Source organism: Cricetulus griseus, chromosome 4, assembly GCF_003668045.3.
Source record: "Cricetulus griseus strain 17A/GY chromosome 4, alternate assembly CriGri-PICRH-1.0, whole genome shotgun sequence".
NCBI lineage: Eukaryota > Metazoa > Chordata > Mammalia > Rodentia > Cricetidae > Cricetulus > Cricetulus griseus.
In genome coordinates, this window is record NC_048597.1 from 101,003,558 (window position 1) to 101,029,972 (window position 26,415).

At 46.6% G+C, this 26,415-nt stretch overlaps 1 protein-coding gene across 2 annotated transcripts in view; it reads right to left on the reverse strand.

Annotated features, from left to right (window-relative positions):
* Window positions 1-26,415, reverse strand: part of Ptpn11 (protein tyrosine phosphatase non-receptor type 11) — a 59,644-nt gene that overhangs the window by 5,989 nt on the left and 27,240 nt on the right. The window contains exons 6-14 of one of the 2 annotated variants that reach the window (XM_027414112.2): window positions 24,123-24,236; window positions 15,633-15,729; window positions 13,493-13,572; window positions 13,230-13,388; window positions 10,529-10,660; window positions 7,613-7,779; window positions 6,661-6,728; window positions 6,028-6,179; window positions 1,126-1,238 (exon numbers count right to left, since the gene is read on the reverse strand). In XM_027414112.2, coding sequence (XP_027269913.1) covers window positions 1,126-1,238; window positions 6,028-6,179; window positions 6,661-6,728; window positions 7,613-7,779; window positions 10,529-10,660; window positions 13,230-13,388; window positions 13,493-13,572; window positions 15,633-15,729; window positions 24,123-24,236 — 1,082 coding nt within the window. The remainder of the gene's footprint in view (window positions 1-1,125; window positions 1,239-6,027; window positions 6,180-6,660; window positions 6,729-7,612; window positions 7,780-10,528; window positions 10,661-13,229; window positions 13,389-13,492; window positions 13,573-15,632; window positions 15,730-24,122; window positions 24,237-26,415) is intronic. The other variant, XM_027414113.2, reaches the window with a different exon arrangement.

The following is a 26,415-nucleotide window of genomic DNA, read 5'->3' on the forward strand; positions in this document are numbered from 1 at the left end:
CACTCTACTTGGAGTCTGACTGACAGGGCACGGTCCTTCAGCACTCTACTTGTGTCTCTAGTTCATCTCACATGCTGGAAATGTCACACGACTTCCTGTCACAGATGTACTATTAGAGGACCTTCCAAATCCCTAACTATCAAGATGATGTCATGCTGAATGCCTCTGGGGGAAACTCTTTCCCAAGATGTGGTGAACTCTCCAAATTGCAAGGTCACTGTGCTCTTAAAGTTCTGGCCGTAGTTACCAAGGCAAGCTGCCCTGTGGAGCTGAACCAAGGCACTTGAATTGCCGCTGTGCGACAACTGTTCCTTGAAAACAAAACTGTCCTCACCACTGCTGGACACTGCCCTTCTGACTTCACTTGGTGTGTAGAAAGAGCTTCGAGCTTTCCCTTCCTGTTCACTGACCACCAAGGAAAATGAGTCCTCCTTGCGCGTCCCTAAGTCACCCATTGCTTCTTTTGCAGCATGCCTACTCATAACTGCCTGTCATTTCCTCCTGGAATGGATACCTTTTTGGGGTTTTTTTTTGTTTTTTTTTTGTTTTGTTTTGTTTTTTAATAAGAATTCCTTTAAAAGGCAAAGCTAGGCCTGTGGGCTCTGGCTTTCTGACCCTTGGTTTAAAAACCCTAACCAGGCAGCGGTGGTGCACACCTTTAATCCCAGCACTCAGGAGGCAGGGGCAGGCAGATCTCTGGCCTAGTCTATAGACAGTGACTGGTCTACACAAACAAACAAACAACCAACCAAAACCAAAACTGACTGGCAGAAAGATTGGCAGACCATAGTCATGTCCACACATGAATAGAGAATCTATCTATTCTTACTGTTCAGAGTCACAGCATATAGTAAGAGATAGTATCTTTCACTGAAATAATGCCCCCTGCAAAAGAAAATTAGATTTTTCCCTAGAGAATCCTGACAGTCTGGAAAGACCCACATGTGCCTACTGTTTAGGGGCCCTGAATCTCTGGTTAGACATTGTCCACACAGTTCCTAGAGAGCCCCTCAACCCCAACCACCCCCCTGTATTATCACTGGGCAGCAAGCAAATGTGAGCAGGAAATACTGCAAACAACTGCTATAGCTTTTACCAGAGCTACATAACCACATCACTACTTACTCTGCACAGGGTGGTGTTGGGGTACAAGGTGGCAGGGGACTTTGATCGCCGCTTGTCTGGTCCACCAGGGAATACTTAATATTGGTATACTCATGTCCTTTCCTTTTGCTTTTCTGAAAGTTGGAAAAGTACAGGTAAGAAAGACTGTGGGTTTGTTTCTTGAAACAACACACAAACAAAAAGTAATTTTATCAAAGGAAAAGAGAGAGCCAGATGGACAGGCCAAAATCTTGAGAACCCTGACAAGCTGACCACACTGTCAGGAGGAGCTAGTCTCCTTCCAGGCCCAGCACCCTCAGGAGGGGTGCTCTGGAACCACAGTCCCCCAGAGCCCCTGGAGCTGCAGGAATGCAGGATCTGCCTGCTGAACTAGACCAGAGGCCCTGCTCCGAAGCACAGAGTTCCTGCTGCCTTTGCATGGAGCTCTAACCACTTCGGGCATGTGTCCACTCCACCATGTTTAGTAGACTATAAGACACTCCAGAAGGATTCACTCCAAGTACAAGTGCACCCAGCGGTGGGCGTCACAATAAATGCACTTTATTCATTTAGCATTGGGGATGGCACCCAGAGCCCTTGCACATGACTGGGTGTGTGCCCTGCTACTGAGATACTCCTCCAACCCTGCAACCTACCTCCTAATACACCAGAAGAGATCACGGAACCTTAGAATGCTATTTTGACTCTAATGATGTGGTGAGGCAAGGAAACCAACAAAGAAAATCAACGGGAATGTAATCTCATCTCACATGTCTTTGTATTTGTGTGTGATACATGAAGATTCACACATGCCACACATGTGTAGAGAACAGAAGACATCCCTGTGGAATCAGCTCTCTCCTTCAGCGAAGGCACTGAGCCTTGAGCTTAGATCATCAGGTTTGTACAGCAAATGCTTTTCCCCACTGCACCATCCCATTGGCCGGTCACCTTTTCTCATATTCACCTGCAGATTGCCAATTCTCAAGGCAATCCATCAAGGAAGCATCGGCACTGCCTTGACCTTAGCACTGCTAGGAAGGACGTGTGACCATATTGAAGACTAACATATACCTGGGAACCACCATCAGTGCTCAGAGAGGTTAAACTGGGAGGCTGGGAGCATAATTAGCAATAAGTGCTGCCTATCTGGCTGCACAAGGCTCTGGACTTGACCCCAGGCACTGGAGAAAAGAAAAAAAAAAAAAAAAACTGCCATTTGGTTCTCAACAGTGAAGGTGGCACTACTAGCTAGTCTTTAGTGAAAATGAAAAAGCATGTATTGAATGAACATCTGTGTCTCACTGGGAAACCCTTGCATGGAAGGAAGCCTAAGAACTGTACAGAGGTGGCTGGGGCATGATGCTCTTTATAAATACCCAAAAGAGCAAAAGAATGTATGTCCGTGAAACCATATGCAGCAGAGTGGAGGAGAGGAAAGGACTGTGTGCAAACTGATTCATATAAAATGCTAAGTGGAAAACACAAGCTAAGCAACAATAAGACACCAAGATCTCACTGGCCAACATCTGAATTAGCAAACAATGGTCTACACAGTTTTAAGATGTCTATATTTGTGTTTCATTTAAATATGTACAAGTGTGTCTGTGTGCATGCCACATGTGTTCAAGTGACCTTGGAAGCCAGAAGAGGGCATTAGAATCCCTGAAGCTGGAGTTATAGGCTGTTGCTATAATTGCCAACATGGATGATGGGAACTGAACTCAGGAACTCTGGAAGAGTGTAAAGGGTTTAGTGGCTGAACTTCCTCTCCAGAACATGTACTTGCACTTTAAACAAAGGAAATCATTTAGGGAAGGAAAGATGTAGCCCAGTTGGTAAAGTGCCTGTCCAGTACAGGCACCCAGGCTTCTATCCCCAGCAGCACATTAACCAATTCCATCTTAGCACTAGGAAGGTGGTGCTCAGGGAGGAACAGAAGTTCAAGTTCAGCCAGGCTTCACAGTGAGATGGAGAAAGTCTGGGCTATATGAGCCCTTATCTCTATATAAATAAACAAGTAAATACAGTGTGAAGCTTGGGGTTGCTCTGGAGTTCCCTGGGATGAGGGATGCTTTACTTCCAGGTAAGGGGAGGCTCTGTGTTTCCAGTACCTAGAAAACCCCCAGACCAAGGCTGCATGTCTGTGATCCATCTATGGCCAACTGATGCTCAGGGGCAGGAAGGTTAAAACCAACTACAGTAGGGCTGGGGAGGTGGCTCAGTGGTTAAGAGCACTATGTGCTCTTCCAAAGGTCCTGAGTTCAATTCCCAGCAACCACATGGTAGTTCACAACCATCTGTAGTGAAATCTGGTGCCCTCTTCTGGCCTGCAGACATACATGAAGGCAGGACATTGTATACATGATAAATAAATAAAACTTTAAAAAAAAAAAAAAAAACCAACACATCTGCAGTGAAGAATTTGGTTCTGTTTTTATCAAGAGAAGGTCTAATGTAGCCCAGGCTAGACTGGAATATGTAGTCTTTCTGCCTTAGCCCCCAAGTGCTTGATTTACACAAGTGTGTAGCTACACCTGGTATGCTTCTGTGTAGTACTAGAACGGACCCTAGGATCCTGGCAAGTGGGCTCATACTGAAGCTACAGCCCCAGTCCTGATCTGAGGTTACACAGAGCTTTCTATCAGTGTCTGCTTCCTCAGCTTGGTTATGGATAACAACTAGGTAACAGAATGTCCTTATTTTTTTTTCATTGAAAATACATACTAACACACTTACAGGCAAAGAGGTATAAATACATGTAACTTATAAATGTTGCCTTTTTACATATATTTTAAAGTTCAAAGAGAGAATGAATGCTTGTGTTAATATCTTAACCTTCAGATAAGTTGGGTAAAGGAACTACCACATACTGCCTTTACAAATGAAGTACTCACTACTATAAATGGAAAATTTAAAAAAAAAAAAAAACAAAAAACCTCTCACCCAAACTACAGAGACAAGAGGCCTGTTAGACATAGACACTCATGACTGTCCCCTATGCTCTGTCCCTGACACACCTCTCTGTGTATTTCTTTCTTGCTAGCAAGTATGTGTTCTGAATCTGTCTCTCTTTCTCCCCCCATTCTTCCCCATGGCTCTCCGCCCAACTGCCACTTTCTTGTTTTCATTTAATCTTCTTTAGCAGATTCTTTTACTCCCGAAGGGCCTTAACTCATCCTAAATTGGAAAATTACTACATTTCGAAATAATTCATTATCCTGAATGAGTTTTGTCCTGTTACTTAATTTAAGGATCTGCTGGGCTTGACAGGGAGCCACGGCTGCGGGTAAGAATGCAAAATATTCCTGTTGGGCAGCGTAAGAGCACATCCTGCTTCAAGGGATCCGAAGATCCACGTGCATCTGTACTAACATACATCCCATACATAGACACAGGCTCACACATATTTAAAACTAAATTTAAAAATAATGGGGAGGGGGTTGGTTCTTTTTATGTGTAGTGATGGTTTCTTTTTCATTGTTGGTTTGATATTTTTGCAACCAGTCTCATATAGCTCATGCAGACTAAAAACTCAATACATAGTCAAAGATAAATTTGAATTTCTGATCCACCTGTTTATACCTCTCAATTCTAACATGAATACAAATCCAAGTGAAACAGAGAACTCCTGACAAGATGACAGGATGCTCCTGAATTGTTCCTGACCAAACTTAGCAACCATGATGCCGCCTCTTTAAATTTGTCTGGGCATCTCTTTTTAAACTATTAATGGCACCAGTTAAATATAACTAGAAGCCGTGTATAAAAGAACCTCAGAATAACCATCTACATTTACAGATCTGGGGGTTCAGATAAGTGATGGAGTGCTAGCCTAGTGTGTGTGAAGCCCTGGGTTTGTTCTCTGGTACCACCAAAAAAATGGAAAAAAAAAAAAAAATGGAAAAAAAAAAAAAAAAAAAGCTTGTGTTGAATTCAGATTTAAAACACTGAGGTTCAGGATAGGTGGCTTATCAATCAATCATATGCCCTCACAGACCTATGCACACTTGATTTCTCAATGTGTGTACAATGAGCCCCCTGACATGGGTGTCTGTGTGAGTACCAGGAAGGGACACTTCCCTCTGACTTCCAAGGCTGATAATGTGGCTCTATTTTTCCAGGCCAGGTATAGTGGCACACCTTTATCCCAACACTTAGGAGACAGAGGCAACAGCACCTCTGAGTTCAGGGCCAGCCCAGGGCTACACAGTGAGATGTCTTTACAACAAAAATAATAATAAAGCTACCCATTAAGAGACAGCTTGTCACATTGTGACATGCACTGAGTCTCTTCTCCTGGGATTTCTGGAAGGCAACAGCAGTAAAAAGTACAAATATTGTTGGTGCTCAGATACCACTCATCTGCTGCAGCACAATGGGGTTCAGGAGGGGAATAAGCAAAGCTCCCCAAAAGAACAGCTCTCCTTCCTCATCTCCCTCGGCTCAGCGCATCCTAATTAACTCAGCTCTGTGTCTGTTATGAATAGCCTCACATGGAATGGCTCCAACTGCACACTCTTCATTATGCACAGCTTATTAAAATTGAAATTCACTGTTTCAATGCAGCCAAATTAGTGGCTCAAACTGCCATGCTCTATTAAGAACAAGGCATTCATTTCACAAGACGGATTCAGGATAGACCAGACTAGATCAAAGCTGAAGCAGGCTGGAAACTGTAGGCCCTCATTCTAAGCCTGGCATATAGAAGTCACCTTCTTTCTGTATGCAGAGCTCATGAGGATGGCACCACACTAACCTGAGCTAGGAGGCAAAGAATGACCACAGCTTCCAAAGAAACTACTGGGGTTGGGATCTGTTCACGTTCTCCAGATAAAGAGATCCTGTGCTCTAGCTCTAAAGGTGCAAATCCAGGCAGCCTGTACTGGAGCTGAGCCCATGTGCCAGCCCCTCGTTCCATACCTGCTCCTCCTCAATCCTGCGCTGCAGCGTCTCGATATAATGCTGGACGGCCATGTAGATGAACCTGTACTGTGCTTCTGTCTGGACCATCCCTGACCTCTGGGACCGCACCATCTGAATGGTTTTAGGAACATCAATGTCACAGTCCACACCTGCAAAGCAAAGACCCTGAAGCTGCAGGAGTGCACGAGGCTAGGGTGAGCTGCTGAGCACCCAATTTCCACATCAGGAAGGGACACAGAGCTAGTCTTTCCCTCACCACTAGACAAAGAGGATGCAGCAGGGCTCCTGAACCAATGCTCAGGACAATGCCAGGAACTGCTAGGACAAAGTGCTAGGGTCAGAAGCCCCTCTGCTCCCAAGAATGCCACCCCATCACACAGGCAGGGAATGAGTGGTTGGAGGGGCCTCATTTCGTGGGTAATAGAAGGCATGGTGATTGGACCAGAACTCTAGGACACTGTTTTATAGCAACAGCTGAACAGAACTCACTGAAAGTGAATCTCATCCAGATTTAAATGACCATTCCTTTCTCCTGTGAATTCTCTCTCCCAGGCTATTTGCCCTGGCACTCCCCATTCACAACCTAGAAACAGGAACTGTATGTGGCTTCTTGCCCTCCAGATGACCTACCTTTCTCTCTAATGATGTCAATAAGAATGTCAATAACAATGAATGTTCCTGTCCGGCCAATTCCAGCACTGTGGATAAAAGAATAAATAGCAGAGACACCGGAGTCACTTGTGGGGGTTTCACACTCAGAACCAAGCTATTAATGTCCACAGACTCTGCTCTATTTGTCTAGAAGATGTAGGTCACAGTCACATCAGCTTTTCCCCAACCCCATCCTCAAGGTGTCAGTTCCCTGTTCCTCTCGGGTATCCTTATTTCCTCATCCATGGAAATGGGGAGGTGACAATATCTCTTAGGGGCTTGCCATGAGATTCACAGTGCTGAGCATGGCAGCCCTGAGCAACACATGGCATCTTTTCTCTACTTCATACAGCTTCATACAACTTTTACTTGGAAACTGTTGGATAAATAATGGCTCTCCTGAGCATAGAAACTTGCCCACAGACTCGTGGCTTCCTGTCTTACAGGCCACAGCAGACATTCAAAGGAAGAAATGTGTGTTCATTTCTTTCCTAAATAGCCACCTGTCTGCAAAACCAACATTAATGACAGTTTAAAAACAAAACAAACAAAACTGAATGGGCCAGCCATAGTGGTACAAGGCCTGTTACCCCAGCACTTGGGAGACAGAAGCAGGGGAATCACTGCAAGTTTGAGGTCAACCTGGATCTCACTATGTAAGTGAGATCCTATCACAAAATAACAATGACAAAACAAACCACTGAACAATGAAAGCTTCACTCATTTCTAGATCAGTTCAACATGGGGATGAAAGTTCAGGAAACCAAACCATCCCCAGTATAATCACGAAGCCCACACGATCTGTGTGCTGACCCCACCTGGGAAGTGATGGATGCTGGGTAAACACAGTGATGGGAAGAGTGGATAGCATCTCCAAGGAGAACAGACTCCCAAACCCCTGAGCTTAAAAGAAACCAAGCTGGGCTGTCACCTGCAGTGAACCACGACAGGGCCTGCGTCCATGATGCTCTCCTGCTTGTGGTGGACCTCTTCCAGGAAGTCCAGCACACCTCCAGGGTCACTGGGCACACCATGATCCGGCCAGGTCCGAAAATGGTACTGCCAGACGGTTCTCTCTGTATTTCCCTGGAGTAGAGCCAAGAAAAGCCAGAACAGAATTAAATAAATCAAGGGTTAAGGAAGCATGGCCTCTGAACTTTCATAGTGCCTTCGAGAATGGAAAGCCCAGAATCTCTGGTTCCCAGAAGCACTTCTCTGAAAGCTAACAGGCCAGACTGGAGGCAGCATCTACCCATCAACAATCTAAGACATCCAGTGTGGCAATTTGTTCTCTGGCTAACCATAGTCAAATGCATCCCTGAGTCACCAGAGAAGATTATGTTCCCCTTCTTCCTCAGTCAGGTGGCACTCAACTCCAGAGGCCTCTGGGATCCCTAAGAACTGCAGCCTGGCAAACTGGCCTCCCCTCAAGCATTTGCTCCACTGTCATCTTGTATCCTCACCCATGCTGCCTCCTACAGGCAACCACAGCACTGTCATAGCTGAAGATGGGCTTTAGGAAGTAGATGGTGAGATTTGGGCTCGAATCCCAGGCAGCCCCTTACTGTAGAGTCACTGCTGCATAACTCAAACCCTCAAATTCATTTACAAAGAAATCTTTCTCACACAGAGGGATTAAAGGGGCTGCACAAAGAGCTTCTCCCAGCAAGCAGGAAGTAACTGGGGACTAAGCACATCCTGGCAGCTCTGAGTGACAATGGCCAGGGACCAACAGAGGCACCAGGACCACTGGGACTACAGAAAAAGGAAAGGAAGAAGAGAGGGAGTGAGGGACAGAGGAAGGGAAAGACAGGAGGACACTAGTAAACCTTCTCACACCCAAGGACTCTTGCCATGATTAAAAACTCTCTGTGTGCTAAACGAATTTAATTGGCTGATGTCGTGGAAAACTAGCCTTGTCATTACTAAGTGATCTGATAGCTTCGTGGGTCACAGGCAAGCCAGCAAGAGAAATGGAGCATGCACAGGTTCACTGTGTAGCAAGCCCCCTTCTAAGTCAAGGCATTTTTGCACATTAGTGCTGTGCAAGTAGGTGATCTGCCATCAGCAAGGCGGGAGCCAGAGGAGTCCATGTCAGACTCCACGCCAGGGTAAAAACACACGTGTGCCAACATCTCTCACACCTCCCTCTCAAAATCTCCTGGGGGCTGGAGGGATAGCTCAGCCGTTAAAGGCTAGGCTCACAATCAAAATCTCCTGATAAGCAAGATGGAACAAGCCCTGTGGCATCATCTCAGTACCCAGAGACAAGTCACACAGCACAGTCACACCTTTCAGGGGGCAGGGGGATGAGAGCAAGACAAACTGATTCTCACTAGCACCAAGGGAAAGAAACCGCTCGCTACTCGGAAGCATTGACAGGCCTGGCAGTTCATCATGAACAAGAAGGCTGGCAGGGCAGCTCAGTGAGTAAAGGCCCCTGCCACCAAACCTGACAACCGAAGTTCAGTCCTCAGCTCTGCTCTTGGCTTTTCTCACATTTGGTACAACACTATTGTCCAGTCAGACTCAAAGTTCTATCACCTTTGGTCTCCCTTCCCCCTTCAATAGCCAAACTGTCCCAATGCCCTGAAAATGTCTTCCCAGGGGCCTGACACTACTTTCTCTTCCAATCTGTTCCCAATCAAAGGAATAAGTTCAGCAGGAAGAACCCACTGCTGGAGACATGGAAAGCAGGCCAGAGGCCTAGACTAACACAGAGGTCTCCTAGAACCTCATGGCTAATAGTCACATACCCTCTGTCCTGTCCCAAGGGTTGCAGAGACATCCCTGTACACAACTTCATACCTGCTCACCGGGCACAAGAATTGAGACAAGTTCCATGTGGTAGATAAAACTCAAAGCTCAATATAACTCAAACCACATGGTAGGAGAGAACCAATTCCTCCTATTCATCATCCTCTAACCTCTGTGCACATGCAAGCATGTGTAAAAATAAAAAATAAACTTTAATACCCAGGAGCCAGGCATTGTGGGCCATACCTTTAGTCCCAGCTCACAGGAGACAGAGGCAGGTGGATCTCTGTGAGTTTGAGATCAGCCTGGTCTATATTGCAAGTTCTAGGCCAGTCAGTGCTATATAGTAAGACCCTGTCTCAAACTAAATAAATAAACAAAATAAAATAAAAATACTCAGCCAGGCATGGTGGTACACACCTTTAATCCCATCACTTGGGAGGCAAAGGCAGGCAGATCTCTGTGAGTTTGAGGCCAGCCTGGTCTACAGAGTAAGTTCCAGGACAGTCAGGGCTACACAGACAAACACAACAACAACAAAAAAAAAAGCTGCCACACTGACCTTGATAACAGACAGTCCTGGGGTACTCCCTGCTCCCTCTGCTTGTATGCATGGTTCCACTTGACATCTCAGCAGTGTCACCCCTCAGGGGCCCCCTCCATACCTTTTTTTCTTTTTTTTTTTTGGGGGGGGGGGCGTTCCAGAAATGGTTTCTCTATAAAGCCCTAGCTATCCTGAAATTCACTCTGTAGACCAGTCTGGGCTCAAACTCACAGATCATCCTGCCTCTGCCTCCCAAGTGCTGGGATTAAAGGTGTGTGCCACCAGTCACTCTAAAACATGTTACAGGAGTTGAACGCCAGCAGCATCAGGAAATTTAAGTTTACCCACATCTCTCCAGGCTCTGTGAAGAGAGGACCTGTGCCTGTCTTGCTTACAAACACAGCAGTGCTGAACTGGGCCCAGAACCTATGAGGCACGGAATGTGGCCATTCACTCAGCGAGTGCCAGCTAACATGGACAGAATTGCCCCAATGACTGTGAACCACAGAAAGCCACACAGTCTCTAGAATACGACAATATACTTACTTGTCCGACCTTGGAGAGTTTGAGTTCTCTTAAGGTGTAGTCATGAGCGGCACTTTCTTTGACATTCCTAACACGCATGACCCCATATTCTTTGAGTGCATACTCATCAGGCCAGTACTTGACGCATTTGCTCTGGAAGGGACCAGAGAGAGTCTGTTAACGTCCAAACCAGTAGTGAACAATTGTCCCAGTCCTGCTCGTGACAACAGCAAGAAAAGAGCCTACCACCTTCCTTCAGGCTGCCAAGAAAAGAAAGGAGTAATTCAAACAAGCAAAGCAGCCAAAAGGGAGGAGGAGACCAGGTGTGGCAATGTCAGCCTGGTCCCCACCCCATGCCCTACCCCAACCCCTACCTGCCAAAGCAGATCCAACACCAGCTTAGTCAGCTCTGAGGATGAAAGAAGCCAAGTGGGAGGGACCAGCCAAGTCAAGACTGCCCCCTGGCAAGCAGAATTTCCGATTCCAGCACTTCACCAGTCATTCTGAGGGGATGGGCAGGATACTGCACTGACACTGTTCCGTCACTACTTTCTCCATATCCAGACTCATCTTACACCAATTGCACACACACACCAGCTTCCCATAACTGAGAGCAGTCTGCAATAGCCGCTGGCTTCAAGAACCAATGGGACAAGCACACTCCAATGTTAGTTCGAGCACATGGGAGGCAGAGGCAGGTAGGTCTCTGTGAGCTCAGGGCCAACCTGGTCTACAGAGCAAATTCCAGGCCAACCAGAGATGCATAGTAGGACCCTGAACAGATGGACTGAAAGCTGAGTGTGCATACTTGTAGTCCCAGAAGGCAGAGACAGAAGAATGACTTCACCTTTAAAGTCAGCCTGGTCAGCCAGGCAGTGGTGGCGCACGCCTTTAGTCCCAGCACTCGGGAAGCAGAGGCAGGTGGATCTCTGTGAGTTCGAGACCAGCCTGGTCTACAAGAGCTAGTTCCAGGACAGCCTCCAAAGCCACAGAGAAACCCTGTCTCGAAAAACCAAAAAAAAAAAAAAAAAAAAAGGGTCATCCTGGTCTACATAGTGAATACCAGCCCAGTGAGAACTATATAGCAAGACCCAGTCTCAAAACAAACAAACAAGAATAAAAAACAGAGCAGACAGTTGAGAAAGATAATAACAATGATGTAAAGGAAAGAGGTCTTGTCCAGCCGAGGGATGAGCTTGCATCTACCCAGTGGCAAGTCTGAGGCAGAGCATGTTCTGGTTCTCTCTTTCTGGAAGCAGTCACCCACAACACTCACTTTCTAAAACCAATAACGCCAACATCAGCAAGGGAAATCTGCACCAAGGACTATGAATATAGAACAGCTTATAGGTGATGAGGAACGAACACAGCTAGCTACAGAGCTCAGAGAGGACCAAGGCAGGAGGAGAGGCTGATGGAATGGTGTGGTCTCTTATTTAAATCCCATTGTGCCTATGTTTGACAGATCCAGCAGGATTCTATCATCCCCCAGTGAAATGGTGCTCTTTTCTGGACAATCAATTCAGAGGACTGCTCTGCTCACTACAGAGACCTCAACAGAAAACACAAAGTCATCATGACTTGAAAACGAACGTTTTAGCTGACTCTCAACACTTGCAAGCTACTGCCCTCTGCCCAGTTTTCCCAGTGTTGCAGGAGAGTTGTCCCAATCTGGTTTTCTATCTGTGCAGTGGCGACCCAGGCTGCATGCACTTCTAGGGTGAGGACTAGAGCAGAGCACTGGGTCCATCCCTGTCCGATCTGTCTGCTCTGGAAATTCCTACTGTGGTTCCAACAGTGGCTGACCCGATTCCTCGGCTACAGGCCCAAGGTGACCTCTTACACCTCCATCATGCAGCAAGAAGCTGTAACTGCCCAGGACTCAGGACAAAATATCACTGCTGAAAGCATACAGAAGCAACACCAACCAGAAACCTACACAATCACTTGCCCCTCAGTTGCCAGGCTCAACTCCCAAGAGCCCATTTGTCTCAGGTTAGCTTCTACATGTGACTGTAAAACTGTGCTCAATCTTTATATAAACCAATAAAGGATATCCAAATAAAAACTCTAGCCAGAACCAAATAAAACCCAACATACTTCCATATTAAAAACCTATAAATTGTTTTCGCTTTGACATGATGCAAAGATAACACGAGGAGATGTCTGCTTTTCTGGAGGTGTGGTATACTAAGTTCTGAAAACCCAGATCCTAGAACCCACAGAATCCTAAGAGCATGGGGGTGCTCAGCTCAAGACTATGAGGCCTGGGGGTGGGGGGAGTGACAGGTTCTAGAAGGTGGCGAGGTGGCTGCTCCAAAGTAACACATACACACAGAGGCCGAACAATCTTGCCATTTAATCCAGACAAACATAGGACACGTCTGTGAAGAAATGAAGGAAAGAACAAAACTGTTCAGCTGAGCAAAACCACATTATAGCAGCTAGAGGATCAGTTCATCCACAGCACAAAACACAGGGCTACAGGCCAATGTGCACTAACAGTAAAAGACACTACTTATTCAATCAAGCACCACCAAGAGGCAAAATGGAGCTACTGCAGATAAGCACAGCAAGGAGCGGAGCCCAGTGCAAAAGAAGCACACATCTAATATTCTAAGAACATTTTATCGGGTGCTGGAGATAATGGGGGCATAGTGGCTGAGCACACACAAGAGCTGAATGTGGGGGAGGAGTGGCCAGAAGAGATAAGCGTGCGTACCTTCCCTCTTTCCACCTCCTTTGTAGTCATGACGATGACTCGAGAGTTCTCCTGGAACACCATCCTCCAGAAGTCATTTACTGTGTTCTGCAGGCAGCCTTGAGTGGCAATGTAACTCTTTTTGGGTTTTGAATTGTTGCACTTGGTTTCGAATTCAGGCTAGAAATTAGGAAGGAAAGCTTTCAATCCTTTGAAAGATTGTGTCATGGGTAGAAAGAGACTAACAATATACAGCCAGAAAACACAATGAAAGTCAATCTTACCATGATGATGTTTGCATTGATGTAATCAGAAACGGGCTCGTTGGGATCCCCATCGTGTAGGACGACCCTAGTGTGATCAACTGAGGAGAAAGAGATGACAGCCAGTCAGTTCTCAGAGTTTTAACAAGTCAGGCGGCCTCAAGCCAGACCAGTCTAACAGTGAGTCCTTCACAAGATCAACTGGGACGTGACAAGGTCCACCACGGCTTTCTCAGAACTCCCTGTCTCAGTGATGCTGTGTAGTGCAGGATTCACCACGGGGAGGCAGGCATCAAAACTTCCTATGTCATTTTTTTAACTTCTTATGAGTGTTTTCTTCCTGTTTGAGTTTAGTGGTAAAGGTGGGGATTGAACCCAGGACCTGGAGCAAGCCAGGCAAACACTGTGCCCCTGAGCTATATCCCCAGCTGGTTTTTGTTTTTAAAAAGAAGATCAAGCCAGGTGGTGGTGGCGCATGCCTTTAGTCCCAGCACTTAGGAGGCAGACACAGGCAGATCTCTGTGAGTTCAAGACCAGCCTGGTCTACAAGAGCGAGTGCCAGGACAGCCTCCAAAGGCACAGAGAAACCCTGTCTTGGAAAACCAAAAAGAGAGAGAGAGAGTCAGAGAGAGAGAGAAGAAGAAGAAGAAGAAGAAGAAGAAGAAGATCAAAGTAACAACAATGATGTCTAAGATCTTCAAAATCATCTAGGGAAAGAGAAGTGGTCAGAGTATAGCAAAACAAGACTGCACACAAGCTGGCTGTTGCTGAAGCTGGGCAACAGGTATACTCAGCTTCCATTTGTTAATATATTTCCATAATAAAAGGTTTGTTAAAGAGGCAGAGAAAAATAGAGTATCTCTAAGACAAGATCCATAAAGTATCAGTTGTCCTAATCTGTACACAATACATTATTTAGTATAAAAATCTCAGGGCTCTATCAAAAACAACCTATTCTACAATGGGACTTAGCAACAGGGCTAACAGGATGGTGCAGACCTGGAATCCCAGCCTGGGCAACTTAGGGAAACTGTCTCAAAACAAACATTTTAAGAAAGGGCTGGTGTAGCAAGGCCCTGGGTTTTTTTGGTTTTTGGTTTTGTTTTGTTTTTTAAACCAACATTTAAAAAAGAAAAAAAAGGCTCACTGAAAACATCTGACTGGATCATTAATTAACACAGCAGTAGGCAGGTCATTTGAGAAACAGTAAGCCGCTACTCCCTTCAACTTTTCCTACAGCTGCACTTTTCAGTGAGAACCAGAAGAGCTGAGAGGAAAAAATTTAGAAATAAGTATACTATGTAAGCATGCCATCAATTTGTGCATCAGGTTCAGTTTTCTTTTCTTTTACATAAAGGATGTATTTATGCTCAAGTTCTAAATGTTCCCTTCCCTCCATGAAAGCCTGCAGAGACCACCCTGAAGACCTTGCATCAGCAGAAGGTGCCAAAAACACCGCTTTGGGGGCTTGAGTGCCTGCTTCTCCCACTGGCAACCTTACTAAATGAGTTCATGAGATAAGGAAAATAAGATTGCCTGCTTTCATTCAAGTGGTGTACAGACATGCAGGCAATACGTACACATAAAATAAGATGGGGGGAGCTATCTGCTTTAGGTGTGCTTTGGGGTGCATGGCTGTGGTCCCAAATATTAAGAGGTGGAGGCAGGAGCATAGCAAATTCAAGATCAGCCTGAGGTACTACTGAGTAAGTTCAAGGCCAGCCAGGGCAAACTAGTGAGAGACTCTGTCAAAATAAAACGTAAAAAGAGGGCTGGGTGTGTAAGTTCAGTCTCTATGTCCTTGGCATTCAAGCATGAAGACCTTGAGCTTGATCCGAAGAATCCACTTTTAAAAGCTGGGCATTGCCAGCACTCAGAAGACAAAGGCAGGTGATCTGAATTAAAGGCGAGACACATCATAAGGAACAAAAACACAACTCTCAGGTCTGAGGCACAAGCCTTAGTCTGACCGAGAGTCACCATGAACCTTGAGGTTGTTACATGTAGGAGGAATAGGAATAAATGAAGGAGAGATGACCACAGAGGGCCTCCTACTACACTGACATTGGGAGGCCATCATCCCCATTACAGCTGGTTATCTGTTAGCCAGCCTGTGACCTAGGCACAGTGACTGCTACTGAGGCAGGACATTGATACTCACAAGGCAGGATATTTTTGTATCTATTTTTGTTTTTATTTTCTTGTCTCTGTCCTTCTTTTCGGCTGTAGAGAAGTTTGCATTCCTGTTGCTGTAGAGTCTAGAAGTAAAAAAAAGTAAATATGTATCAAATGTATCCAAAAGAGTTGGGGGAGATGGCTCAGTGGGTAAGAGTACTTGCCACATCTGATGATCCGAGTTCAATCCCCAGGAACCACATGGTGAAAGAAAAGAACTTCTGAAAGTTGTCCTCTGACCGCCACACATAGTGTGGCATGAACTGTACATCTGTGCACACACATACACACACACACACACACACACACACACACACACACACACACACACACACACAAAGTAAATCAACAAATGTACAAAATAAACATATATATAAAAAGTACCCCCTTAAAAAAGAGAAGGAAAAAACAGAGAAGGGTGAAGAGAGGGGAGAGGAGAGGGAAAGAAAGGAAAGGGTGAGGGCAGGGAAAGGAAAAAGGAAAGAGAAGCAGGCCAGCCTGGCCATGATCTGCTTCAAGGGTTCACTCAGCCTGTGGAATGTGAGTCAGGCTCATGGGAACAACACTCCTCCCCACAGCATGGCCTGACAGAAGCACTCACAGGGACCTATGCCAGCAAGAGAAGGCTTCCTAAGTCACCATGGGCCACCCATCATCCAGTGCTCAAGAGGGAGGATCACAGGGTGAGGCCAGCCTGGACCACAGCACAACTTGAGGGAGGGAGGGAACAACAAAACTCTATTATCAGTCACATATGACTCTACAGAGTCAGTCCAGAGACTATTTAACACCTGGAAAGGTGGTCACAATTGGTCAGACTCCCACAGAGTGGGATGTGAGCCAGAGGTTACATTTACCTGGGTACACCAAATGGCAGCAGGACACACCCCAGGGAGGAAGCAGGGAATTGGAGTTCAGAAATCCTTGTCTTTTGTTTGTTTGATTTGCTGTTTCCTTTTGCTGTTTTGCCCCTAAACTTTCTACAATATGTGTAAGAAGAAACGTCTTTTGAGACCCGGAGGGCAGCACTAACTAGGAAAGCTGAAATAGGATATACAAGCAGCACATGAGCCCTGTTCTTCAGGAGTTTAGGATCTGTTCCCTTCTACCTCGGCTCAACCAAGAGCTAGCCCCATGGCAATATTAGAATGTGGACACTGGAAAAGGCAGCAGCAGCTTGGTGTCACTGGATAACAGGAAGGCAACTGTTAGTCCAGCTCCAGGGTCCTCTCATGTCAAACCCAAGTCAGCGTCTCAATGACAGCTGTGTCCAGAAGTCGGCTGCCTTCACTTCCTCTGGGAAACCTGGACAAGACGCAGAGAGTCAGGCCTGGAAGGACAGGGCAGGGAGCAAGGATGGACTCCAGAAGAAAGTGTCAGACAGTTCTGTGAGACACAAAGTTAGAGAAACTGTCAAGGAAAGAGATAAAGCAGGCAGCCACAGTGAACCCGGTCAGGTCAGAAGTGGGGAAGTAGTGAGGACAATCCAGAGGACAGCCCAGGCTGAGGCACAGTCAGGGAGCCGGTTTCATTTTCAAAAGGACAAATGTTCTCATAATTACCTCTCAGCAAGCCTAGCTTGTGGGTTCTGGGGTGCTGAGGATGGAGCCCAGGGTAGGCTCGGTCAGTGAACTACCAGAGGCCCCAGACTGGTTTTTGATGGAAACAAAACATACAAAGAAAATGAAAAACAACTACAGAGAAAGGGCTTCCGTTCTCTATGTGATGCCAGCAGTGACCTGGGAAGACAAGGTGTACAGACTTGGACAGTGCAGTGCTTGTTCAAGGTTTTGTTTTTGGTATTTTTTTAACGAGCTCCAATCAAGTAATTAAAGCCATTTGCCTTCTGGGAGCTGGTATTCCCTGACCTTGAACTGGCACAAGGCAACTCAGTGGTATTGGGAAGACACTAGACCTGATATGTAGCCAAGTCATAGAGATGATGTTCAAAAAGAAGTTCAGCCGGGCGTTGGTGGCACACGCCTTTAATCCCAGCACAAACACCTTTAATCCCAACACTCGGGAGGCAGAGGCAGGTGTATCTCTGTGAGTTCAAGGCCAGCCTGGTCTACAGAGCAGAATTCCAGGACAGGCTCCAAAGCTATACAGAGAAACCCTGTCTCGAGAAAAACAAACAAACAAACAATAAAATAAAATAAAATAAAATAAGTTCCAGCATTGAAAGGGGTCTGTCACTTCAACAGCAGCCTGAGTGAGGAGTTGGAAGGCACTGCCAGGGGCAATGGGGGTGGGGTGGGATATGAGGACCTGCAGCTTTACTTAAACTTGAAGTAATTTTGACCATCACCTATGGGCCAAACCTCATGTGACATTTACTCTTAAGTACAGGTGGCAGGGTATCTCTGTAAAAGGTGTGGCCCTGTACCCCCCTGGTTTATCTTAGCTACTGCAATTGGGATGCCACCAAGAACGACCTTGCCAGAGTAAACTCTAAAGTTCCAAGTCAGGACACCTTCATCAACACAACCCCATGTGCTTGCTGAACCACCCATCAGGAAGTCTGCCTCTTGCACATGCTATGGAGGTCATGACAGGCTGTGGGCCTAGAGGCCCCCAGAGAGGCCAAGCCCAGGCCCTGGGTCCAGCAAGTTGGGTGCTAACTGCCAGCAACTAGCAACCGTCAGAGATGGCAAATGGATAATAATGCCTACCTCAGCTTTTCCTCCACCACTTTACAGCTCATCCCCATGCAATGTCCAGGGCCCAAACTGCCCAGACCTTTTCATTTCTATAGTGAGGGCAGTGAGCTGTCCATAAAAACTCAGAAGCTAGTCTATCCTCTGTCCCCAGAGGCCCTCCAGCTATACCTGAGATTAGCAGCTAGCCTCCACCAAGACCTACTTCCTGCTAGGCATCAGGCTAATGGAGGCAGGAATCCAACTGTATCTAGTAGCCCTGCCCTAAAAGAGATACCTCCTCCAAGGTTTGTGTTCTGAGTGTCCCACCCACCCCTGTGGACTTGTACTATCAACTCAGTAGTTGTGCTGAGGACAAGGCAGAGGCAGACAGCAAAAAGCAAAACTGGGACACAACACAGGCTGTACAATACCATTTCCCCAGGAATTACAAACAAACCATGAACTGAGAAAAGAGCCAGAGGCAACTGACTGATAGGCAGACTGCAGAAGTTCAAGTTCAAACAGCCAGAGGTGGAGAGAGACCATGCAACCTCAAAAAGCTTTATGAGGGACTAGAGATGGCCCAGCAGCACTGGCTGCTCCTCCAGAGGACCTGGGTTTGGTTCCCAGCACCTACATGGCAGCTCAATACATTCTATAACTCTGGTTCCAGAGATCCTGTTCTGGACTCCATAGGTACTGCATACATGTATGGAACACAAACATACATATAAGGAAAACACCCAAACACTCAAAAAGCTTTGTGAAAGACGATACTCTGTTCATCTGTGCTGGGTCTGGGTGAGCTCTCCTGAAGAAATGACAGGGCCACACAGAAATGAAGGGAGCATTGGATATTCCAGCACTAGGAAGGGAAAGGAATGAGACTGGGCAGCACGTCTAGACACTGTGTACTAGGAGAGTGGAAGGAAGTGAGGAGAGACAGGAGTCAGGAACATGGCAGAGGACCAGAGGGCCAGGCAGAACAATCTCAGGCTGGAGGAAGGAAGCACAGACAGGCCAACTTGGAATGGGACGTGAAACCATAAGTCTCCAAGCTAAAACTATTCCCCAGCCGCATCCCTGGGGACAACTTTCTTTTTGGAGGCTGGAACAGGCAGGAGACCTAAGCATCAGGTTGAAATCCTGTCTCCATCCCCTGCCCACCCAAGCCACCCTGGACAGGCTTGTATCTCTCCAAACATCTGGGGATACCATTTGATGCCCACTTGGCTCAACAATCAGCAGGGCACAGACAATGAAAATTCTTTCCTTCCCAAGAAAGGCAGACTCACAGTAGGAGAAACAACAGGACTCTCAATGTCTAGCCATGGGAGAAAGAGAAGAAAATTGCATCAAGGGTACCAAGGACCCAGCCTTCAGCTCCAGAGTAATGTAGGACCTCCAAAGACACCAAGTAAAAGGAACTTTGGTCTCTAGAAGGAAATGGTCTGTTTGGAAAGCGTAAGTCTGAAGAGCAAAGACAGTTGAGCAGAGTGGGAACCCCCAACCATAAAGTCAGTGCCCCAAAGCAGCAGAAGCTTGGGGTGCTGGGGCTGAGAGAGTATCAGCCCAGATGAGTAGCCATGTGCTGCTGAGTTAGAAGCAGGCTGGAAAAGAATACAGGAAGGGACAGGCAAGGCAGGGGGTATGCTCCTGTGACAGACCAGAAAAATGCAGGAAAATTGAAGGAATGGGGAGCTGGCAGGAGAGGGAAACAGAGGAGAGAGAGAGATCCTGTCTCAAATTAAAAAAAAAAAAAAAAAAAAAAAAGGCATGTTGGTGAATGCCTGTGAACCCAGTATTCAGTTGGAGGTCAGCACATGCTTGTCCCAAATACTGAAAAAAGGGAAAGGGCGCTGAGGGTGTACCTCAGTTAGTAGTGGGCCTATCCCCCAGCATTGCATGGACTGGCTACTTAGAAGGCAGGGGCAAGGAGTTCAAGGTCTCCCCAGCCTCATAATGAGTTTGAGGCCAGTCTAGGATACATGAAGCCTTGTCTCAAATAACAAAAAAACCCAGTGGCATCTTTCCAACTTGACATACCACAATAAAGAAGTAAGGCTCAAGAAGTAAGGGGGTGAAAAGAACAGAAGCTGCATCAGGGCCACTCATGACCTAAGAGGAAGCAGTAAGGTCATTAGTGCCAAGGGGTAACAGAAGGGGAAGAGCATATGGGCATGTGTAGTTCCAGAGCCACACCCAACAAAACCCTAAAGACTATGAGAGAGGGGAAGAGAGGGGAAGAGAGGGGGAGAGGGGGAGAGGGGAGAGGAGAGAGAGAGGGAGAGAGAGGGGGAGAGAGAGAGAGAGAGAGAGAGAGGGGGAGAGAGAGGGAGAGAGGGAGAGAGAGAGAGAGGAGAGAGAGAGAGAGAGAGAGGGAGAGAGAGGGAGAGAGAGAGAGGAGAGGGAGAGAGGGAGGAGAGAGGGAGAGAGGAGAGAGAGGGAGAGAGGGAGAGAGGGAGAGAGGGAGAGAGGGAGAGAGGGAGAGGGAGAGAGACAGAGTGCTATGGTGTAGGAACAGGGGCAGCAGAGGGAGAGCTATGGTGTAGGAAACTGGATTGAGCTTAGAATGAGCAAGGAAACCTCAGACCCTGAAAATGCTCTCTGCCCGACAAGATGGTGCTCTTTTCTCAAGCTGGGGCCTCCAGGGAAGGTTCTGATTTGCCATTCACCTGTGACCTGGAGCATTTGGAGCTTGCAGCTGGAGCCTGACTGGGGGCTGTCCTACAGTGCTGACTGCTTAGTTACCAGGGGAAGATGTCCACCAGAGATCACCAGCAAAAATTATTATGCTAGACAGAGCCCTGGGGTGCAGTAAAGTCTTGTTTCTGTAAAGTCATGTTGGAGGAGAGTCTCAGTGCCTGCAATGAGGACAGTCACTATGGGGAAATGGGGGGGGACACCTGCAGGTGAAGGCCCCCAGGCTCCTCCCAGCCTCCAGCAAGCAGAACTGCAGGTCACACCAGACAGGTGCCCTCTGAAGGGAGAAGAGACTGTACTCTAGAATACTGAAATTACTAAGGAAAAGTGGTTTACTGGGAAAAGTAACCCCAGGAAATTAGATGTTCTATAATTTTGTCTTGTAGACTTTTCCCCCTTGTCATGTGTTGCAGATTTAATCAGAAACACTGAGTTGAAAAACTCCAGTCTTTTTCTAGTCCAGCCCTGTAAGCCTAAACCGTCGACCTCTGTCTCAGCTGTGCACATGGGGCTTGTGTGTTCACAGCTATGCACACCCCAGACTCCATCAGAGACTCATGGAAGCAAGCTGTATGCATACCAGTAAAGCTGATTTCTCAAAGCAGAGCCCAGAACACCACTCCAAGCCACCAAATCTAGACGTGGGGCCTGAACACAACACAACTCTCTCAAGAGTTCAGGTTCAATGCATCCACAAAACTTAATTCGAAGCTCACTACTTGGGCATGGGGGAGTGGGAGGGCTGTCTGCTGGCTTCTGAGACTACAAGGAACCAAGCAGGATGTCCTGACCTTCAATGCACTGGTCACTTTCCTAGATGGCATGCACCTTCCTGCTCCCTCAGCAGCTTCAAGTGGGCAAAGCATTCCTTTCCCCCAACAGACTCACTAAAGTTACCTGCTTCTATGGATTTGTGATGCATTAAAACAATAACGACACAGATTATCATAAATTCCTATGCACAAATAAAACATCTAGTCCCCAACTTGCAATGGGGATGGGGCATGAGGAAAGCTTCTCTAAGAAAACCCCCAGACTTGGAAGCTGAACACTGAAGAGGTGTAATAATAAAAAAAAATACTGAGGAAGGCAGAGTCCCCCCCATTAGGATGCACTGAGGAAGTCAGGGTTTTCCTGTAGCTTTGGAGGCTGTCCTGGAACTAGCTCTTGTAGACCAGGCTGGTCTCGAACTCACAGAGATCCACCTGCCTCTGCCTTGCAAGTGCTGGGATTAAAGGCGTGTGCCACCAACACCCAGCTAAAATATTCATTATTTTATAGTATTTAATATGCTGGAGAGCATGATTTTTTTAAACTGAATAATAAGGAATGAATCCAGTATTTGATTGGTGAGCAAGGATGTAGGTACTAGTGACAAAAGTCTTGTCTTCATAAAAATATTTTTACTACCATTGATGCCCTCATCACTGTTCTCCCTCTCTCAACAAGACACTTCTGAGCAGTGAAAACCCTGTCTGCTGAGCAGTGAAAACCCTGTCTGCTGAGCACCCCCCCCCCCCCCGACACAGTGTTTGAAGAGCTCACCCCAATGCCTAGTGAGACCAGACCCAAGTCCTAGTCCCCGCCCATCACTGAGGAGCAAGCACCAGGAATGTTCTAGAATGGACCCATCCCCAAGGCTGGGATTATCAGTGTCTGTGCTAAAGAAGGAGGACAATCTACTTGACCTCTCTGACCTCACGCTCCTCTGTAGAATGGAACTAGCACTTCTCTCCAAAAGCTGCCTGGTACATGGTGGCACAAATAGCTGTGAATCCTCAAGTCCTATACAAAGCTCGGACTAACCACTCCTGTAAAACATAAAGTGGGGAGGGGGGGGATGGATAAGGGTGGGTATCAGCAAGACAGCTGCACATCAAACTATCAAAGAATAAATTAAAAATATTCTTTAAGCTGAGCATAGCGTCACACACCTTTAATCCCAGCACTCAGGAGGCAGGGGCAAACAAGGCCAGCCTGGTCCACAGAGAGAGTTCTAGGACAGCTAAACCTACAGAGAAACCCAGGCTCAAAAAATACAAAATATAAAATGAGCTGTGTGAAGATATGAGTGACATAAGGAGTGTGACTGCGGAAGGAAAGAGGCCAAGTCTCTGGTCAAATGCACGAGGAGAGAAAGACAGACCAGAGGATATATGGGTTGGCAGCTTATGAGCACAGAGAGCCACGGGACAGGTTCACACCTCAATAGGGCTTAGGACAGACGTCAGCCCCTTAACTTGCTATTAGTGTGAACTCGCAGCTGAAACAAACTAGGGCCTTCTCCTGACCTCACTCAAAGGAATGAAGCTTCAGTTTGTCTGAAGCGCCTTGCATGCCAAAGGAATTCAATCCTTTTGTTTTTCTGGGGTCCTGCCAGTGGTCTGAACCAACAAATAGAGCTGCTGGCTCATCCATCTGAGATAAGCTGCCAACCCCTTCTCAGGAGCACAATACCTTTCTGCTTCAAAGAAGTCCCCTAAGTGACCTGCTCCATGCCACAACAAAGGAAGCCAGACTCCAGCATAAGACTTTCTTCTCACTTGTTAAAACAGCATTTAATAACTCACATAAAAACAACTTGTCAGGGGGCTGGAGAGATGGCTCAATGGTTAAGAGCACTGACTGCTCTTCCAGAGGACATAGGTTCAATCCCCAGCACCCACATGGTGGCTCATTGTAACTCTAGTTCCAGGAAACCTGACACACAGACATACACGCAGGCAAAACACTAATGCACATAAAATAAAAATAAATCATTTAAAAATCAATTTGTAAGGCCAGACGGTGGTGGCACACACCTTTAATCCCAGCACTCAGGAGGCAGAGGCAGGTGGATCTCTGCGAGTTCAAGGCCAGCCTGGTTTACAGAGTGAGTTCCAGGACAGCCTCCAAAGCTACAGAGAAATCCTGTCTTGAAATACCAAACAAAATGGCCGGGCATTGGTGGCGCACGCCTTTAATCCCAGCACTCAGGAGGCAGAGGCAGGTGGATCTCTGTGAATTCAAGGCCAGCCTGGTCTCCAGAGCGAGTGCCAGGATAGGCTCCAAAGCTACACAGAGAAACCCTGTCTCGAACCCCCCCCAAAAAAAAAAAAAAAAAAAAAAAAAAAAAAAAAAAGTCAGAGACTTACCTCAAATTCTTCCCAAAAGCCCTGTTTGACTTTATCTGTGGTCTCAGCTAACTTGCTTAGCTCTCGAACCCGGCTTTCGATTTCAGCAGCATTAATACGAGTTGTGTTGAGAGGCTGTTGTGTTCAGCAGTGGTGGGAAAGAAAGAAAACATATTTAACAATGTTAACATGGAAAGAAAAAGACTTCACAAAAGCAAAGGCAGGATGATACACATCATCTCAAATATGTGCATGTGTGCGAGTGCTTTTATGCATCTGTGTGTGCATTGTGCATTTGTGTGTCCGTGCATGCATATGGGTGTGTTCGTGTTTGTGTCTCCATGTATGCAGGCGCCTATGTGCATGCATGAGTGTGTATAATCTGTGTGTGGTACCTGTGAACGTGTGTGCATTGAGGACAGGGGTTCCCCTTCCTTGTTTAGGTGGGCTGCAGAGATAGAACTCAAAAGCATCAGCAATCCACCAGAGCTACCATGAGCCAATACCACCATCAAACTCTCTTTCACTTTCTCTTTTATTCCATCAGGAAATGCCTCTTCATTCTCAAAGAACAGGTTAGGAACTCAGCTGATACAAATTCAAACCTAGATTTCTACACAGTTAAATCACACCATGATTTCCAGATGGGACCACTGTCATAAAAGTGAAACAGCTGAGCCTGTCCTGTCCCTTGCCAGCCGCCACAGGCAGGAGAACTGGCTCCACCCCTCACCTGGGCAAATCAGAAGAGCTGGCCCTGGTGTCGAGGGTGCAGGAAAGCTGACCAACTCAGCTACCATCGAGGCCCACATTCAGGGCTTTTGAGTTGGCCCACCCCAACATCTACCCCATCCATGAACTGCTGGAGTATGTGAAGGGGCCAGTCTGGCAGAAACAAGCTGCAGGATCTCCACAACATAGAGAAACAGGATATCCAAAAGGATTCCAGGTAAGGAACCAGTATTGATGGTGCTGCAGAAGCCAGAGGCCTTGAACCAGTCCAATGACTCATTGCAATGAACATTTGCAAGTGAAGCTGTTTGGACAAAAGGGTATACTGTGTGACACACCACAGCTTCCACTGAGAAATTTATTTTTGTTTGTTTTCTTTTGGGGGGTTGCAATGCAAGGGCAGAAGAGGGATAGGAAGACAAGTGGGATTGGGGTGCGTGACATAAAATTCACAAAGAATCAATAAAAAGTTAAAAAAAAAAAAAAAAAAAACAGTGAAACAGTAAAGACTCTGAGAAAGCATGAGCCCTAAGGGAAACTAATGGTAATTTGCAATGAACAGTTTTTTGTTTTTGTTTTTGTTTTTGTTTTAATGTGCATTAGTGTTGGCCTGCATGTCTGTGTGAGAGTCAGGACTACTATAACTTAGAGAGTGCTGGGAATTGAATCCAGGTCCTCTTAAAGAGCAGTCAGTGCCCCCAACCACTAAGCCCCTGAAGACTTCTTTTAAAGGGCACAAGAGTACCTGTGTTTAAGCCCAACATGGAGATAGGAAGATCATGAGACGAGCAGGGCTACGTGGCATGACTATCAAAAACTAAGGACAAAGTAAAATCTACATATGTGCACGCTGGAATGTACTTCAGTGGTGAGCGCTTGCCTAGCATGCACAGATCCCTGGGGTTTGATTCCTCTGTAAGGAGGTAGGTAGGTCATAGATACCAGAGTTCAACTGTGGTGTGCCCTGGGTTCAACCCCAACACAAAACACTTTATGAGGTCTCTTACAAATGTGGAAATGACACAGCATCTAGAATTTGTTTCCAAATACTAAAGGAGGTAATCTGTGAGTAAAGAAACTAGAGATGGCATGACTAACCACAACTGAAGATGGGCACACTATGAGGAACTACTGATATTCTGTCTACTGCTGCAGTACACTATGGATCTTGAATGTCATCCAAGGGGACATATGTTGAAGACTTGGATCGAACCCTAGGTGCTACTGGGAGGTAGCAGAACTTTTATTTTTGTTTTGGTTTGCTTTGGTTTGCTTTGGTTTGGTTTGGTTTTTCGAGACAGGGTTTCTCTGTGTAGCTTTGGAGCCTATCCTGGCACTCGCTCTGCATACCAGGCTAGCCTCGAACTCACAGAGATCCGCCTGCCTCTGCCTCCCCAGTGCTGGGATTAAAGGCGTGCGCCACCAACACCCAGCTTGGTAGCAGAACTTTTAGAAGGTAGGGTCTACCTAGAAGAAGACAAGACTGGGGGGGGTGGGGAGGAGACCAGGGCCCCTCCTGTCTCCATTTCTCAGCCATGTGGTAAACAGCCCCCAAGTGCTCCCACCATGGTAAATGTACCAC